Source organism: Chelmon rostratus, chromosome 23 (assembly GCF_017976325.1).
Source record: "Chelmon rostratus isolate fCheRos1 chromosome 23, fCheRos1.pri, whole genome shotgun sequence".
Taxonomy (NCBI): domain Eukaryota; kingdom Metazoa; phylum Chordata; class Actinopteri; order Chaetodontiformes; family Chaetodontidae; genus Chelmon; species Chelmon rostratus.
In genome coordinates, this window is record NC_055680.1 from 17,803,189 (window position 1) to 17,820,497 (window position 17,309).

The following is a 17,309-nucleotide window of genomic DNA, read 5'->3' on the forward strand; positions in this document are numbered from 1 at the left end:
GCATGGTGCTACCGCTAATCTGTGTGATGTGCTACCGTTAACGTTCTCATTGCTTTGCTGGCAGAAGTCTTTGGTGACAACGGTGAAAACTGAAAACACGCTGTTTGTCTTGAATAAAAGTTTCATCGACTGCGTTCGGTTTGAGGAACAAACTTCTGTCACAGCAGGTGAGTCAGTCAGCCATGATTATTCTTGAGGTCGGTGTGATCAAACAGAAAGGGAAACTGTTGTTTCTTTAAGAGGAGAGTAACCGCCAGCGATAATTTTGGCTCTGGATGGTAAAATAGCAGCTGAATTAAAAATCTCAAGTTTTAAGAGGATTTTTTTGACAGCAGCTGGGAATTCACAGCAGAGTTTAAATGGACATTTCATGGTTTTCTGGCTAGCTGGTAATTGTAGACAAAGTATGAGCTATTCACTTAGCAAGTCAAAATGTCAAAATTTAACTGATGTCATAAAGTACTGTCATAGCTTTGATTCCGTAAACTTAACAATATTTAGATTTAGTCACTCATAATTTAGCTTCCACCTAAAAAGTCAAATTTTTTACAGACTGATGTCAAAATTTTTTACTTCAGTTGTCAAACTATTGACATGCTAACCATGACTCCCCGTACCCTGAGTAGCTTTCATGTTCTGGCATTGCTAACGTTTAATCTATGTCCTTTTTTAACAGTTTCCAGTTAGCGCTGGGCTCTGTTAGCATGTAGCCTCGGTAGCTGTACAGTAAATATGCGATGTACATGATCGTTGTGGTTACTGTCTTCGTGTAATGCATTATTTTTAATGTTTGGACTTGATTCAGCACTTTGTGAATAACGGGAGCAGAACAGAAACAGCAGTCAGTCATAAATGGTTCGCAGCTGCTGTCAGATTTACAGCCAGTCTCAGCTCTCAGGGTTTAAACCTCAGCAGCTTCTGATAAAGGATGGAGATGGTAAAGATGGAGGCCTGTACTGGTCTTCAGGACCATGTGGAAGCAGTCGGCTCTGAACCTGAAGCTCCTTTTAGCTGGTCTGAGAGAAAACCTGAGAAAAAGAAGAAGCACTGAGCCGTGTAGTCATTTTCAGTGTTTTTGTCATATTGCTGTTTAAACTTGTTCAGGAAGTTCAGATTTTATCTGCAAATCTCATCCTGAAACTGATTTTTTTTCTATTTATTCATTTTGCAGATTTAGTTATTTTGCCAGAATAAAAATGTAAAATATCAGCTTTTAAAAAAAACATTTATTTTTATTGGATATTTCATTTTTGTTAAATGCTATGTTTCCTCTCATTTCTATATTTCAGTGTACAGTGGTGGAATTCATTCACTCAAGTACTGTTTTTAAGTACAAATCTACTCACGAATTAAGATTTTGTATGAAACTTATAAAATGTAATGCATTGTAAGAAAAAAAATATGACCCAACAAATCAGTAAAATGAAATCTTAATTGACTGTTTTCATGCAAAAATGCCTGAAACATTTCGAGGTTTTGATCTGGATGTCACTTTGAGGTCTGGATAACTGTCATGGCATTTCTCAATTTTACACATTACTTTTTACTAATTCAAAGATACATTGAAAAAAGAAGAGATTAATCAAGGAAATAATCAGATTAATCCAAAATGAAATAATCATTAGTTTCAGCCTTATAGAAAACAGAAAATCACCTGCATCTCAAATGCACGAGTGTTATTAATCTAATATACTACATAACAGCATTGTTCGATATACCACAAACTGTGCAGATGTAAAACAGGTGCAGGCGTCGAAATGATATCGTACCTGCAGACCTCATCGTGTGACAGAGTTGGAGCTGGAGAGAGAATGAAAAACATTTTGTCAGTTTCAGGTAGATTTTTTTGTAAAAGCGCTGAAAGGATGAGGTCACTTTGCTCTGTCATCTGCAGATTTTACCTCTTGGTTTCTCTTCTGGCTTCTGCAAACTTGTGTCTCAGCAGGAAGGAGGCCACAGCTTCAGCCACCTGCACACAAACACAATGTTTCATCACTTTGGAGCTTTTCCTTTCAGCCATGCTCGTGGATGGCAGCATCAGACAGGCCAAAGTTTTGGTCCAGACTGAAATATCTCAACATTTTGATGGATTGGAGTGATGTTTGGTGCAGACAGTCTAACGCCATCATCACGTCAAAATCTCGCTCTGTCCAACACTCCATAATTAATATGACCCAACTTTAAAAAAGGATATTCCCAACAGCCTCAGCTGTACTGAGTGAACATGGTGAACTTTATAACATTTGTTTGTTAGCGCCATTCATGCATTAATGTGCTCATGTTACAGTTGACTGATCTGACTAATCTATAAGAATATATCATAATTTATGGTTTACTTGACTCATATTTAGTTTTAATAACATGAACCAGCAAATTAACCAGTAACTAATGGCACTAGTTCTATGTGGTGGAGTGAAATGTGTAATATTTCCCCCTCAAATGTAATGAAGTGCAAGGTAATAAAAAATGTAAATACTCAAGTACAAGTACCTCAATAGTGTATTTATGTGCAGTACTTGGGTAACTGTACTTAGTTACTTAGTTAAATGGTGACGTGAACAGTGTTCTTACTTTGTCTGGTTTGTCTTCTTGCACTGCGTGGCCACAGGGGGGCAGCACCTGCATCATGAATTTACCTGAAGACAAACAGCAAGACAGGTACACTCTCTGAACTGTCTGTCTCTCTCACAGTCACACACATATCTCTGCTGCTATGTTATCTCTCACACACACACACACTCTCACACTCTGCCTCCTCGGCTGTCACCTCCAGCGTGGCTGTTGACTGACAGGAGCAGCTGTCTCTGGAGAGGAACTGCCGCCTCAAGGTGTGTGTGTGTGTGTGTGTGTGTGTGTGTGTGTGCGCGTGTGCGTGTGCGTGTGCGTACACGACCTTTTCCCTCACAGTTATTGGATGGACACGGTGGTAAAAGCCAGTATCACAGTGTTCTCCACATGCAGCTCCACACGTGGTACATTTCTGTTCACGGTGGTGAAAAACTAATCTGAAAACTAACTAGTAAATAAAGCCGCTGACAAATGTAGTCGAGTAAAAAGTACAATATAAAAAAAAGTCACAAGTTTGATTGGGTTTACGCTGGTTCGAACTGTGTCCAGGAAACAGTCATATTGTTGCACACGTCCATCCTCTCAGCCTTTAAATGTTACCGACCTCCGAGGTCCAGTGGAAGCCTTACAGCTGGAAACACGTTTCCTAACTCGGCTCTGAGTCCTTCAAACCTCTTATAGCAGCTCTCATACATGCTCGCTGTGAGGCGACATAACACAAACAGGAACTTTCTACTGTCTGTCAAAGCCAATGTCCCTCTAAACCCAGCAGGTTCCTGCCAGTTAATGTTACAACTGCTGCCCTAAAAGAATTTCTCAGATCATGGTGTCTTCAAATAATTACTTATAAACTAAATTCCAGGAACTTTTGGTCCCAAGAACCTTTTCAGGAGATACAACGTTCCTTGATTTGTGAGTTTTCACTGAATCTACTGACCCCAGAAGATTAGGCAAATTATCCCAGTACAGCAACAATACTAATATCAGCTTTTAGTACTACTTCATGTTTTGTGCAGTAACTCATTAAACAAGCCTGAAGGCTTTGCATAGCTTCCACAGCATGTGTGGAGTCAGTGTCTCACCTTGCATCTGGCCGATAGTCAGATCTCGGTCCAGTCGGTCGATTCCTGGAAACAGAAGCAGCTTCAGTTAAGTGTGTAACACTTTACTGACAAACAAACAAATATGTTCACAAAAAAAAAATCACTGATGATTCTTAATGTCAAAAATCATACTCAAGGTATTATTTTACACCAGCTAATATACACGAGGTCGGACCGTTTACCCTTAAAGGACTTACAGAGGTTTTCAAATACCTACCGGCCAGCAGCAGGAGTTTGGGCAGGTTGCAAGCCAGGAAGAGGTTGGAGGTTCCTCGAAACCAACCGTCCCAATACTTTTCTGACTTTGACAGGTCTATACGCCATTTGTACACACTCTGGCATGCATACACATACACACACAAGGAAAAAACATCAAGACCACAATAAGACAACAATGTGTGCATGCATTTGAGATACAGGCATTAAAAGAGTTTCAACAGACAGTTACATGTATAAATCAAGTTGTGCTGTCGACCTGTGTTCGGGTAAAGCTGGCAAACAAATGTAAGTCAATGGAATCATCAGTCACTTGACGTGTTATTACGCATGTTCATGTGAAATTCTGTGACTCAGTTTCTGACAAATTTGCATGCTTAAGAGTTGTGGTTGGGTTTAGATGTTTGGGGATTAATTAAAGTCAATGGAAGTGCTGTTATTCATGTTTTTATAGGGGGGTTTATTGAGAAGTTCAGAGCTGTTGGAATGAATGCAAGTCAATGGGGGGTCTTCTCAAATAAGGCAAAGAAAACCTGCATATGTTTAAAAATTAAGGTTTAAGTATAAATGACATTTTTATGTTAAACGGTACTGTTTAAAGTTTGGGATTCCATAATGAATGCAAGTCAATGGGTTAGCCTAAAATCTACACATGCTGTACATTATCACGCCTTGATCAAATAAGCACGTTGGTAATGAGTAGAATACATTCCTGAAAACACACATTATACCACAGAGAGTGATGTCAAGGGTTTGTAAAGGTGAAAGTCGGATGCTTAATAATGAATGCAAGTCAACAAAATATTACTTTACCATCAATGTTCCTGTGCAGTCGTTGCATACCTGGCCTTCGCCGAGGCTCACCTCTGAGGCAGCGTTTTCTTTGTCGTTGACGTAGCTCTGATCATAGAATTCTTCGTTGCGCTCGACGACCACGTCTGTCACCGGGCTGGCCTGCTCCAGAGAGTCCACTTCCTCCACCTCACATCTAACAGACAGGAAGTGAGAGGAAGATAAATAGAGGAAGTCAACAATCTAGGTTTAGGTACATTTAAGAACCTAATGTGTTTCAACATTGTTTTTTTCTTTATATGTCTGAGTAAACTATCATCGACTTCCAAACTGGTCACAGCCAGCCTACCTTTTGATCTGACCAACCATTGAGACTCTGGCAGATTCCAGGTTCCTGATTTGTCCGCTCTTGACGCTGAAAGGACAACAAAGTGGAAAAATGACTTGATAGTGCTCAAGTTTATCCAACTTTTGGCCAGCGTCAGAATTCTCACCTCCATTCTATTGCGTGGTCCATGGACTTGAAGGACTTGGGTCTTCCCTTCAGGAAGTTCTGTATGCTGTGGAGTGCTTCCATTGCACTGCCTGCGGGGGGAAAAGAAGACGGGCCAAGTACATAACAGAAATATCCCCATTTAAAAAAAAAACAAAGAAAAGAGAGAGTATTGCAGTGCTTGTACTGCTCACACTCTTACCCTCCACGACGTCTATAGCCACCAGGCCCGCAGTGGTCGGTAGCAGCATGTTGCTGGCTGTATGCACTGCGATCGCCCCGCCAACACCGTGGCCAATCAGGATGATGGGGGGAGGAGTCTCACCATAGCAGGCTTGAATCACATTGGCTACATCGCTGAGGGGGGTGGAGCAAACAGTGATAGTAGCACATAGTAACCGTACCGTCACTGGAGTGGTAATAGCAGCATTTGTAGCATATCTGGTAGTAGTACAGTTTGTTCGAGTGACAGTTTTTGGGAGTATAATAGCCTGGCTGGATGAACATTGATAGAATTTGCAGGAACAGAATGAGGACTACCCTCTTTCACTTTCAGCGTGTTGGTATTAGTTTGAGGTAAAGGATTAGCGGAGGATGGAAGTTCATGTTTTTGTTTGCATGTGTGTGTCGTGTGCTGTTACCTGGACATAGTTTGAGTTGAGAAGTCGTCTGATTGGCGAACCAGGGTGGCACCTTAACGTAGAACAAATTCTCATCATAATACAAGTCAAAGTGCTCTACGCTGGTAAGTGAGTAGCTAAAAATGTGAGCACACATATTAGAAACTGAACCCCTGAAACCAGACTGATGAAATGAGTGTGATGTTAAAGCAGGGAGACCGTCTCTCAACAACCCACCTAATTTGTATATATGCTTTGTAGCTGAAGAAGAAACCTTTACTCAATAGATAACCAAAACCAGTTTTTCTTTATAGTGCCTCACCGTGACCCCTGAGATCCATGGCAAGTACCCTGCAGGTCACTCTGCTGGCGATGGCTGTCTGCAACACAGAAAAAAATCATGCTGATGATATTCAGGATGTAGCCGCCATCAATCAATGGACCAGTCAGTCGTTCAGACGCCTGTACAGATGCTCACAGTAAAGACGGCCCAGGACAGGGCAGAGTGTCCCCCTCCATGCAGCAGAACCAGCAGGGGTCCGTCACTTCCAGCTTTATAAATCCTGAAGACGTCCCCGCTGTCCGCCGGCCCCACGTTCACATCCTCCATTTGTTCAAAATATTCCCGCCAGGACACCGGCGAGTAATCTTGCTTACCGCCAACCTCACTGGTCGACATGTAGACACACAGAAACATGCACACTTTATAATACCTACACAAACTGTGTACTTTTAACAAGATTATACCCAGACATACCGGCAGATCATCCATGACACAAACTTTTTCTGGGTGGTGGAGCTTCTAAGGAACCTCGAGACTGTTAGCTCAACGGCACAGCAGCAAAAAATAAACAAAATACACGACAACATGCCGTTCATGATGGTGGAAGGACAGCTGGCTCGCTAATGTGCTAACCTGGCTAGCTAAATGCTTCTATGGCTAATCTAAATGTGGAGTTAGCAGCTAGGCTAACTAGCTAACCCATCATTTTTTTCAGTTAGTGCTCCATAATTTTAGCTTCTTCCTGTTGCTTATGCTAAACATCAGTCTTATGTTGCTCAGCTAGCCTGTTTAATGTTAACTTCCTGCATTTCAGAAAGAGGCACCACGACCCTCGACTGGTTTAAACCTCAGTTCAAGAAGCAATGACAGCGACAAAATACAAAAATACTGATCCTGCGCCAAAATGAGAGAATGTCACTTTTATTGACGGCTATAACCAATTGTGAATGTCTTGCATTTAAATTACTGCTGCATCAGAGCCTTTGAATGAATGATGTGTTCTGTAAAACTGAATGCAACAACTGGAAATTGAACATTTGAAATTGCATTCAGCTTTTGTTGAAGCTTTTTCTCAGTATAAACGCAGTTCCAGTGAAATCCTGCGAGATCCAGATTCAATTCATCTGTGCAGCTACGTCAGGAGTCCATTAATGAGCATTTTCTGAACATCAGATCAAAACGTGTCTGGAGAGGTGACTTACTGCTCTGTATCGAAGCTCTCCTCCCACATGCTGGGTCTCAGCAGGAAGACGTCCAAACCACAGCTGCTTATCTTCGATCTGCTGTGTGTGTGTGTGTGTGAGGTTAATAAACAGCTTTGTCTTAATTAGAGCCGCACAGCAAAAAGAGTCGTTCCTCTTCCTGTCGGCCGTGTCGCACGTCCATCGACCAAGTAACTGGACTGACTGCTGGTGTGAGAGCAGACTCAGTCCAGGACAATGAGCAGTCAGCTGCTGATGTCAGGTAGCATCACTGCTGCAGCGTCCTGCATGGCTGAGACAGCTGAAGTGGGGGCGAACAGTCGAGAGTCAAAACTCTTTCGTAAAGGTGTCTGATCTCAAGAGGCTTCGGTCACGTCGCTGATCTGCTGGCAGCCTCAGTTAGCGACATGTTGGCAGAACTTTGGAGAAGTTTCTGGTAGTTAATGGCGCGTCACGTCTCCGCCGGCCGAGTGAGACGCAGAAAACTAGCTTGGAAACATTTTCTCAGGGTTAGGCCCTGATCGAGGTCTTGGATTCCTGTGGATGATCTGCTCACTGGCTCTCTGGGACGCGTCAGGTTTTGTCCTGTTTGGATGTTCCAGTCAGCCATGTCAGTATATTATAACACCCAAAACATCCAATCGAAGACAGGTTTCAGATACAGGAAGCCTCGGTTTTATATAATCAATTTAAAGTTTTCTGAATATATTTTTCTGTTTTCTAGTCGCTGCTGTCCTGAATGGCCCAGATTTTGAGACAAACTCACTTTAGTTAATTCTCAGATCATCAATCCTTGATTTTATCAGTGGATGTAAAAGCTTTTGCAGATGTTTAACAGTTTTCTGTGTCTCACAGAAGAAATGGCGAAAAGTCTTCTTGACCTTTGACCTTTTTTAAGGCTTTTACTGAAAAGAGAAACGTTCACTTGCGTCGGATTTTTGCCCCCAATTCACGGCTGTTTTATAATCCCAGTTTTTGTGTGTTTGATGAGAAAATTTCAGCAAATCAGAATGCCTGCCTTCTCTTTCACACACACACACACACACACACACACAGCCCTCAGGTGGCAGTGACATACAGCTCGAGTATCCAGGTAACCAGCAGTGTGCTGTTGTGAATAAATGACAAAACGTCATTCAGGAAAACACACCTCTGTATTACAGTTCAGTACAGGTACGTGACAAAATCACCTGCAATCAGCATTCCATTCACTAAAAAAGAAGTGTTAGAAAGTCCATCACACAAAAGCATCATCAGCGAAATCAAAAGTAAAAGGACTTGTTCTATAGAGAAACATCACCTGTGACTGATATTGTATTCGTAATGTAACAGATAGCTCCAGTCCTTGACTTTGATTGGCTTAGCTGTGTTGAAAAATTTAAAATTCATATCTGCCTGTTGTGACACTCATGCTTGTTTTTTATTTAGATTTTTTGGATTTCATCATCAAATAATTTTCTTTTCTCATCTCTGGTTCTGAGGGAGTTTCTCAGACCTCACTGATTGAAGCCTGGATGTCCAGCGAGGAGGTGTGTGCGCTCATCCGGACGTTCGACTCCCTCCAGAGCTTGACGTACGTTCTGCCAGAAGACTCCGGCGTGTTGGCTGGCTTGTGGCCAGCTCAGGTAGGTGCATCTCTTTACCAGGCTCCTCAGCTGGTAGTACGGAGACAGCTGATAGGCTGGGATGTCCTCCAGGAACAGCAGGATCAGCACGTCCTTCTGCTCATCAAACAGACGAAAGCTGCAGACACACTGGATGTCAGTTCGAATCGGTTCGGGAAGAAATTAGGTATATGCATGTATGGATATAGAGACGGCGCCCCCACCTGGCCATCTGGATCTCTTTGGAGCACCACTCGCTCTGCAGGTAGTGTCGGCTGATCACACAGATGGTCTTCCAGCTGCCGTAGATGGCCTCTGTAATGTTCTCTACTATGGGCTTCCCTATGAAAACAACAGCTGCTTTCAGACAAGTACGTCACTTCATGAATGTTCTGGAAATTAAACATGTCTGCGTCAGGTTTGATAATGAAAGCCAGACTTTTTTTTCCACTGAAAGTGGAATGTAGCTCTTTCTATGCAGCTCTCATCTGAATAATGAAAAGGGCAAATTTGTTGTGATATTCGTTGGTACTCCGCTAATTTCGGTCTTTGTGAGGCACAACCGTTTCATGTGCATCCAGATTTGGATGCAGCGTTTCTTACACCTCAGCCTTGTCATAGCTAGCATGGTTCACAGCTCTTCAAGTCCATCTTTAAACAGTCAGGTGCCATTTAAACTGGCTTTTCCTGTGTTTCATACTGGATCAGGCGTGGTGCCAGTATTTCAGTTCTGGATGGGCAAAGGTAATTTTGGCTGGGTCTTTTAATTACAGAAGTTAATACTGTTTGCCTTCTTTTGATGGTTTCCAACCGGCAGTCTCACTAAAAATGATGTGCTTATGCTGTGGAAGGCAACTAGCACATCTGGTTCATTATGGCGCTTTTTAAATCTTTTTCTAAATTATTTTCAATACTGCAATTATTATTATTCACCTGCAACATTTTGTAATTATTACAAGCGGCACACGTGGGTATATTGCTCAAATTGAGTGAAATGAAACAGTATTTGGGTTCAAAATCCACTGTCCTTGTTCTATGAAAAAAATAATTTTCAAAGTTTATGTGTTGTCTGAGTGTGGCCCTCTAAGGCTTTGTTCAAACCGACATGCAGTTTCGACATTCGACATTCGGTCCGTTCAGCCGCCTCTTTATTTTCAATGGGACCGCCTTAGCGTGCCAAAAAAAATTAATGCAGGGTCACCTGTCAGAAAAGGTTAACCTTGGCTCAGCCCAATGCAGCATCATCCAGCAACAACCGGCACTGACTCACAGTTTTATAGCCTCCAGACTCATCGATTTATTATTTCACCCAGCTTTTCTGCACCACATTCAATGTCTCAGAAAAATAAAAAGACAAGGGCAAGACTGACATAAAGTTTGAAGACAAACAGATCTGTACCTGGTTCAAAGTCCCTGTGGTGCAGACAGAGTTTCCAGCCTTGCTCCCCCTCCAGCACCGGAAGCATCTCTCTGTAGACCCACTCCTCATCATGAATATTGTAGGAGACGAAAGCATCGTATTGGTGAGGAGTGTCTTTGCTTCTCTTCTTATCATAGAGGAAGGCCAGGAAGAGGTAGTAGGTATAGGCTAGGTGCCACCTCAGGAAGTGGTAGATGAAGGATGTGAGGAGAGTAAACACAATCAGACCAGCGCTAGAAATGAAGCAGACAAAGCTAGCGTCCATCCAACAGGAACTGATGTCAAAGTCCAAGAACTTGTTTCCCTGTTGGCTAACTGGAAAGGCACAAGTGAACTGGTGGCCATTAACAACCTGTGTCTGGTTGTTGCTCTGCAGCCACTGGCTAAAGCCAGAATTAGAGCATTCACATGTTAACGGGTTACCAGTCAGATCCAGATATGTCAAGGCAGGGAGGGATTGGAAGGCTGTCACGTTGATGACTGACAACATATTGTTACTGAGTTTTATCCAGGTGAGAGCTGGCAGGTTGGCCCTGGCCAGAAAATCCAAAGACCTGATTCTATTGTAGGAGAGATCGAGTACCTGTAGGTTTGGGATGGGCCAGAACAGTTCAGGGGTTAAAGCTGACAGCTCACTGTGGATTATCTGAAGACCTTTAAGTTGGGGAGTGTATTTAAATGTGTCTGGGTGCAATGACTTTGTGAAGAATTTCTCCGACCTGAAGTACTCTAAAGATTTCAGACCTCTGAGCAGATCTGGCAAAATTTCCATATAATACGTGTCGTAAACTTTGAGTACAAGCTGCCTCAAGTTGGGTAAATTTGAGAACGGCGGCTCATCATGTTGTTGAGAGTTCTTCTGGTTCCAAGTAAGATGTAGCATCAGATTTTTTAATTGTGGTAGTCCTTTGGTACTGATCAAGTGAAAGACTCAGAGTTTGTAGATTATCGAGTCCTTCAAAAGCCCCGTCGTATACAGTGTAGTATTTGTTTGATTCTAAATCCAGAAAACTGAGGGAAGACAGATTCCTGAAGTCTCCTTGCATGATCTTTAGGAAACCACTATTGTGCAAATTCAAAGATTCCAGTTTGCACAAATTAACTTTGAAGGCATTGTCAAAAGTAAAAATAGCGTTTTCTCCAATATTAAGTACCTTTAAATTGTTCAAGTTTTGAAAAACACACCCTTTAAGTTTTGAAATGCGATTGTGGTTCAGATTAAGTTCTGTTAATCTTGTCAAATCCTAGAAGTCATGGCAATCAAGCCCGCTGATGAAATTGGTGCTCAGATCCAAGATTTCCAGTGTGGAGAGTCCTCGGAGTGCAAGTGGAAGTTGAGGCAGATGGTTGCTGTCCAAAACCAGCCGCCTGAGCTGCGTCATGGAGCTAAGCGAATGCTTGGACAGCTCAGACAGGTGATTACGAGATAGAACGAGATCAGTTAGCCGAGAACAAGACCGAAGCAGGTTATCGTCTATGGTGCCAATGTCACTAACCGTTACATCAAGAACTCCTAAAGAAGGAATTTGGCAGGCGATATCTATGAGACCTTCATCTATCCACGTCTTCATGAAGTACAGATTAAGTGTTTGTAGGGAGTCAGCGGTCTGCAGCATCCCTCTGTAGGCCTCAAAGCTAATATAAGTTCCACTAAAGGACAAACTAATCAGGCTCCTCAGAAAGGTCTTGTTTGGTACATCCCACTCAATGTCGATGGTGCACTTGCACAAGTCGAGAGAGCTTAGGTGAGGAAAGATGTCTTTTGTGATGCTGAACTTTCTTAGTGGGTTCATGCTCAGCTGCAGTAACCTGAGGTTTGAGACATTAACATGCAGGTCGTCTGATTGAAAAGAGGTCAACTGGTTATACCCAAGGTACAAAAAATGTAAAGTTGGTAATTTGAAGATTGGTGCAATGTCTGCAATTTGATGTAGGCGGTTGGCGCCCAGAGATACTACCTGTATGCTGACCAGTGGCTGAAAGGCCACGGGGGAGATATATGAGATATGGTTCTGATTCAGAGACAGTGAGACTAATTTGGACAGTCCTAGAAACGTGTCGTCTGTCAGGTTTGTAAGTTTATTGTTTTCCATGTTAAAGGCCCTTAACTCCATCAGGTCTGCAAAAGCTCCATCATCAATGTGTGAAATCAAGTTAAATTGAACTTGTAATTCAGTGAGCTTTGACAAACACCTCAAATCTGTCCTGGTGATCTTCAGAAGGTTGTTTGAGCTGAGGTCTAGTGATGCTGCATTTCGGGGAATGTCATCTGGAATAGCAGTGAGGTCGCGCTCTCGACATGTAACCCACAGATATTTGACGTTTTCAGAATAGACAGCTGTACAGTTTTTCAGTGAAAAAGCCAGTGAGGGGTTGTGATGAAGCAGGAGGAAGATGAGGAGCAGAGGCCAACTTCTCATGGCTGACATGTTGATCTTTGGGAGCAACGCTGTTTTTTTCCGCTTTTTTATATTTTTTTTATTTTGATGATTTTTTAACTTGGCGATGGAGAATATTTTAGTTCAATACTGCACGCCTGAAGAGGATGAAGGAAGAAAAGAAGAAATAAAGTTTTACTCTGCAGAACATTTTTGCCACAAAATTTGGTAAAGACATCATCATCTTTGCTTTGATTTGTCGATGTCAGTTCCCTTTGTTATCCAAGAACATTAACTGGAGTACTCTACATACATGAAGTACTTTTACTGTACTTCTGCTCCACTTCATTTTTTAGGGAAATTATGTACTTGACAGGTAGTTTCTAGACACTTAACTGATTAATATTTTACTTAAAATATTTCAAATGATGTGAATATTTTATAAAATACAATGCCATGTTACAGAACGTTTTTAATAAGATATATAACGATATAACTCTGATGGCCATTTTTCTTCACAATGAGTCTTTTTAGTTCCTTTTACTGACAACACTTCTCGACTGTAACTAAAGATTTTGATTGCAGAACTTCTTGTAACTTCTTGTATTTTTACTTGCTGCATCACTGCTTTTACTTAAGTAGCTCAAAGATCTGAATACCCCTTCAAACATTTAAACAACTTATTTTACTGAAAAGCTGTACGTACCTTCAGGTCACAAGGAACAGTCCCTGATGCATCCTGAATGTCCAAAACAACTTGTAATCTTGTTGGTGGATGAAATCAATCCTGACGTCAGGAAGGGAGTAAGAAAAGAGAAAGTTACACGAGTGATGAGAAATATAAGCTAACAAGGTAAAAGTTTTAACTGTGCAGTCAATCTCACAGTCATGACATGAAGATAATGTTTTTCTTTCCATGTACCATCCAAGTTTTTCCAGTTACGACTCAAAAATGATGTTTGCTTCCATACAGATGAATTTAACAGCCTTTTCCACAACTTCCCTCAGCCGAGTTTGATCAGTGTGACAGAAATCAATCAAAGTCAGACCCTCACTTAAACTGAAATAATGTTGACAGGTAAAAAGATAAGACTTGACTCATCCCCAGCCGGGGAAATTCGAGTGTGACAGGCAGCAGTTAATAGAGAAAGTGGGAGAGCTTTGTAAGAGGAAGCACAAATAGAGGAAGTCTAACTAAAGCTGCATCATCAGCATAATAACCACATAAACAATAGAACAACAGGAGGGAGTTTATTCCCCAAAATAAAGGTTAAATGGGAAGTATGAAAACAAAATGGATCACGAAAACCTTGAGTCATTCAGAGGTCCAGAATAGTTTCGTACAATACTGAAAAAAACTGTTTTTCATTGAATGGCGATGTCAGTCAGTCAGTCAGTCCACCACGTGACAATGAGGTCACTCTTATAAATATTTAATATAATATATCCAAGAGGATAAACAACAAGAATGGAGAAGACAAAAGAAAAAGTAAAAGGACGGTAACAAGATGATGGTTGACAGGTAAGAGGGAGACCCAGAACAAGAAGGAGGTTTAAAAAGAAGGAGGGATTGGGACTGAGGAAGGCAAACAGAGTAAAGGGAGAGATTAAGGAAGAGGGGGAAAAGAAGAGAGCTGAAGAGGAAGGCAAAAAAAGGAGGACAAGGAGGAGAGAAAATGTGATGATGATCTATGATTTCCTCCCTCTCTCCCTCCTTCTTTTATTTATTTATAAATGCATCCTCTGGTAGACGCCGAGGTGGTACGAGCCACGGAGCAGCGGCAGCGTTCTTCTCTGACCGGACGAGCGGTCTTCAGACACCATGACGGGTTTTCCACTGTGGACGACGCCTCAGTTGACCAACACTGATATCAATGAGCCCTGAACAGGTATGTGGAGACAGAGAGGAAGGTAATCACTGAAATGAGTTTCAGATAATAATATTGCTGTTGTGAGTTGTCTGTAATACCCTCACTGACTGCATTACTTTCCCATTAATCCTATAATATTCTTAACTTTAACTATTATTAACTAACTATAATTTTATATTCTTAAAATGTAATATTTTATTATTATTATTATCAAATCACTAAAACATTTGGATGATACTCTTGCAGTTTAGTGATATAGTGTTTATTGTGATTAACAGTTGTATTGCCAGCAGTGTCATCACTAGAGATTTGGATGGATGGAGGGATGGAGGGATGGAGGGATGGAGGGACTTCCCAATTCCCAAATGGAAATTGCTGTTAAATATCAACTTAGTTATAATTTGATGCTAGACCTGTGAGGTGACCTTGTAAAATAAACCACTGTGTTTTTTGGATGAAAAACTGATTTGTTCAAATCAAGCTCATTTGTGTAGCTCCAAATCACAATTTTGTCTTAAATGGTTTTACTGTATGTGCAGTACACAGTTATATTTCATCTTTAGACTCTTCATTCAGACAAGTAAAAACATGTACTGACATTTTACGAAGGCGGCCATGAATGTGGATGTGATGGTCACAGCAGGGGAAAAGCAAACGAGCAGAATCCCGAGAGGACTCACCTGTTTGACAGAAAATAGCTGACAGGAAGAGCAGAACAACTGCCAATGGCTGATTTTATATTTAGCAGGCAGGAATTATATATTCGAAGGTGTAACATTTTCTTTTATTTCATGATTGGCATCACAGCACAGAATATTTTTCCTGACAGATGATAGATACCTAAATGTTGAAACAGTTGGGAGGTAAATCGAATATGGTTTGGAAATAACTGTTGACTTGCATTGATGCTGTATTTCTCCATATGTCCAGTCAGGTGCTGATCTTTGATTGCCTAATTCTACAAACAAAATTCTGATACTATCACCATGGAAACCTCCCCAAATGCTTCTAAACGCAGGAAGGATGTCATCCAATCAGAATGCCCGATTCCAGGGGCAGCGGGGCCGGCAGAATCTTTCATCAACACAGATCCTAATGCCAACTGGGGGGCAGAGCCTAACTTCAACCTAAACCTCAATCTGGCTTCACCAAGAACCCCCCGCCTGCCCACAGAGACCTCAAAGCTGCATGGAGGGAACAAAAAGGATGATGGGAATAAAGACGGTGGGAAACCTAGGACAATAGGGGTTGTTACTACGGAAACTGGCAAGTCAGTAAGCACCCTGACAACCACTGTGATGTCACTTGGTGACAGAGATGATCCATTGCGGCAAAAAAGCAAAATTCCAGCATTGTCTCGCTCGCCTACAACTGAGGCATCAACGAACGGCCGTGGAGAGCAAAGGCTGAAATCTCCAAACCCCAAACATAATCCTACACTCATGGCGGCAAGTCCTAAACCTCACCGGATGGAACAAACAGTGGTTGCTGGTAGCCCCAGAATCAAAACACAAGTACCTAGAACAGAATTTGCAAGTGTCTCAATCCCCAAACCACATATTGTACTGTCAACTGAACCAACAACAAAGGCTGCAAATAAAATAACAGTTAGCCTAAAAACTCAAACAAACAGGAGAGAAGATGCTGGAAAAGAAATTGGCCTCAAGACACAGTCACCGAAAACGCTTCATCTTCCTGTAAGCCAGAGAGTCCAGGATCAGAAAGGGGATTCAAGCGTTATCAGTCCAAAACTGCCCAATCGAACCCCAACAATGACAGCCAGAACTCAAAAACCAGACCCAGCAAGGTCAAAGTCAAATGAGCAGACCAGGCATGACTCAAGAACTGACACTTCTGAGTCGCCCCCTGTAGGACCAAAATCGCAATATCAGAGGTCTGAAATGGTGCAGCTCAGTACTAAGACCCCTCAGCTGAGTTCTCTAAGTCCCAAACCGTCCACACAGAGAAAAGCTTCTGGCACCAGAAATAGTAATGCAGCAGGGTCCATGGTGAATCTTGATAGTAAAGATTCAAGTGTTGGTTCTGGATCCAAAACCAGTTCCAAATCAAATTCTAAAGCTACAACTGTGATGATGGACAGTCTGGATTCGAAAACTGGCTCTGATTCCAAAGCCAGCTCCAACTCTAAAACCGCAATGGGGTCCAAAGATAGCCTGGATTCTAAAAGTGGTTCTGCTTCCAAAACCAGTTGGGGATCAAAGGACAGCTTAGACTCCAAAACTGGCTCCAATTCAAAGGCCAGTCCCAATTGTAAGTCTGGGATGGGTTCTAAAGATAGCCTTGACTCTAAAACTGCCGTTAAAATCAAAGCAAGCAAAACCAGTCCAGATTTGAAGATAGTTGAGGGTTCTAAATCTGGGATGGGGTCAAAGAATTATGTTGACACACAAACTAAGACTTCTTCAGACTTAAAAGCCAGTTTCAATCTTAAGACAAGTCCAAGTTTTAATGCAGACTCCAAGTTGAATCTCAACCATAATTCTGATGTACATTGCAGTTCCAAACCTGGTCCAACCCATTCAACTTCTAAGCTATCTCTGGTGGCCTCTGGCTCTCAGGTAGGCCTTGTTGGGTCTGTCTCCCCATCGTCCTCAAGAACTGGTCTGTCTGAGTCCAAAGGTGACAACCTCAAGACCACAAGCTTCAGTGATAAACCCAGTCTAGATCCTAAAGCTGGTTCAGATGTTTCTAGGCCTGGACCAGTTTGGTCTAGTACAAAATCAGCTCTGGCAGATTCG

The 17,309-nt window shown here is 41.9% G+C and overlaps 2 protein-coding genes across 2 annotated transcripts; both read right to left on the bottom strand.

Annotated features, from left to right (window-relative positions):
* Window positions 1–513: 513 nt before the first annotated feature.
* LOC121626240 (protein phosphatase methylesterase 1-like) lies at window positions 514–7,306 on the bottom strand. Its single transcript, XM_041964601.1, has 14 exons — window positions 7,278–7,306; window positions 6,271–6,460; window positions 6,115–6,172; window positions 5,814–5,865; window positions 5,375–5,529; window positions 5,174–5,264; window positions 5,029–5,094; window positions 4,752–4,875; window positions 3,889–4,006; window positions 3,651–3,695; window positions 2,572–2,636; window positions 1,902–1,969; window positions 1,770–1,800; window positions 514–1,028 (listed from the first exon to the last, which is right to left on the bottom strand). Exons 1-13 carry the CDS (start codon window positions 7,304–7,306, stop codon window positions 1,779–1,781), a joined length of 1,083 nt encoding a protein of 360 aa, XP_041820535.1. The 3' UTR covers window positions 514–1,028; window positions 1,770–1,778.
* A 1,112-nt stretch (window positions 7,307–8,418) lies between these two features.
* Window positions 8,419–13,796, bottom strand: LOC121626239 (toll-like receptor 13). The gene is made up of 5 exons (XM_041964600.1): window positions 13,602–13,796; window positions 13,386–13,466; window positions 10,281–12,837; window positions 9,106–9,223; window positions 8,419–9,020 (listed from the first exon to the last, which is right to left on the bottom strand). The coding sequence occupies exons 3-5, from the start codon at window positions 11,182–11,184 to the stop codon at window positions 8,774–8,776; spliced, it is 1,269 nt and encodes a 422-aa protein (XP_041820534.1). The 5' UTR covers window positions 11,185–12,837; window positions 13,386–13,466; window positions 13,602–13,796; the 3' UTR covers window positions 8,419–8,773.
* Window positions 13,797–17,309: the final 3,513 nt, after the last annotated feature.

Bases quoted from the DNA above. Each gene is read 5' to 3' on its own strand.
- LOC121626240 (XM_041964601.1), bottom strand. From the start codon at position 7,306: ATGTGGGAGGAGAGCTTCGATACAGAGCA. The intron at 6,173-6,270 runs GTGAGCATCTGT...TCTGTGTTGCAG, and splicing joins TGTCCTGGGCCGTCTTTACT to ACAGCCATCGCCAGCAGAGT. The intron at 5,095-5,173 runs GTGAGAATTCTG...TTGTCCTTTCAG, and splicing joins GACCACGCAATAGAATGGAG to CGTCAAGAGCGGACAAATCA.
- LOC121626239 (XM_041964600.1), bottom strand. From the start codon at position 11,184: ATGCTACATCTTACTTGGAACCAGAAGAACTCTCAACAACATGATGAG. The intron at 9,224-10,280 runs GTACAGATCTGT...TTGTTTTCATAG, and splicing joins CCACAGGGACTTTGAACCAG to GGAAGCCCATAGTAGAGAAC. The intron at 9,021-9,105 runs GTGGGGGCGCCG...GTGTGTCTGCAG, and splicing joins AAAGAGATCCAGATGGCCAG to CTTTCGTCTGTTTGATGAGC.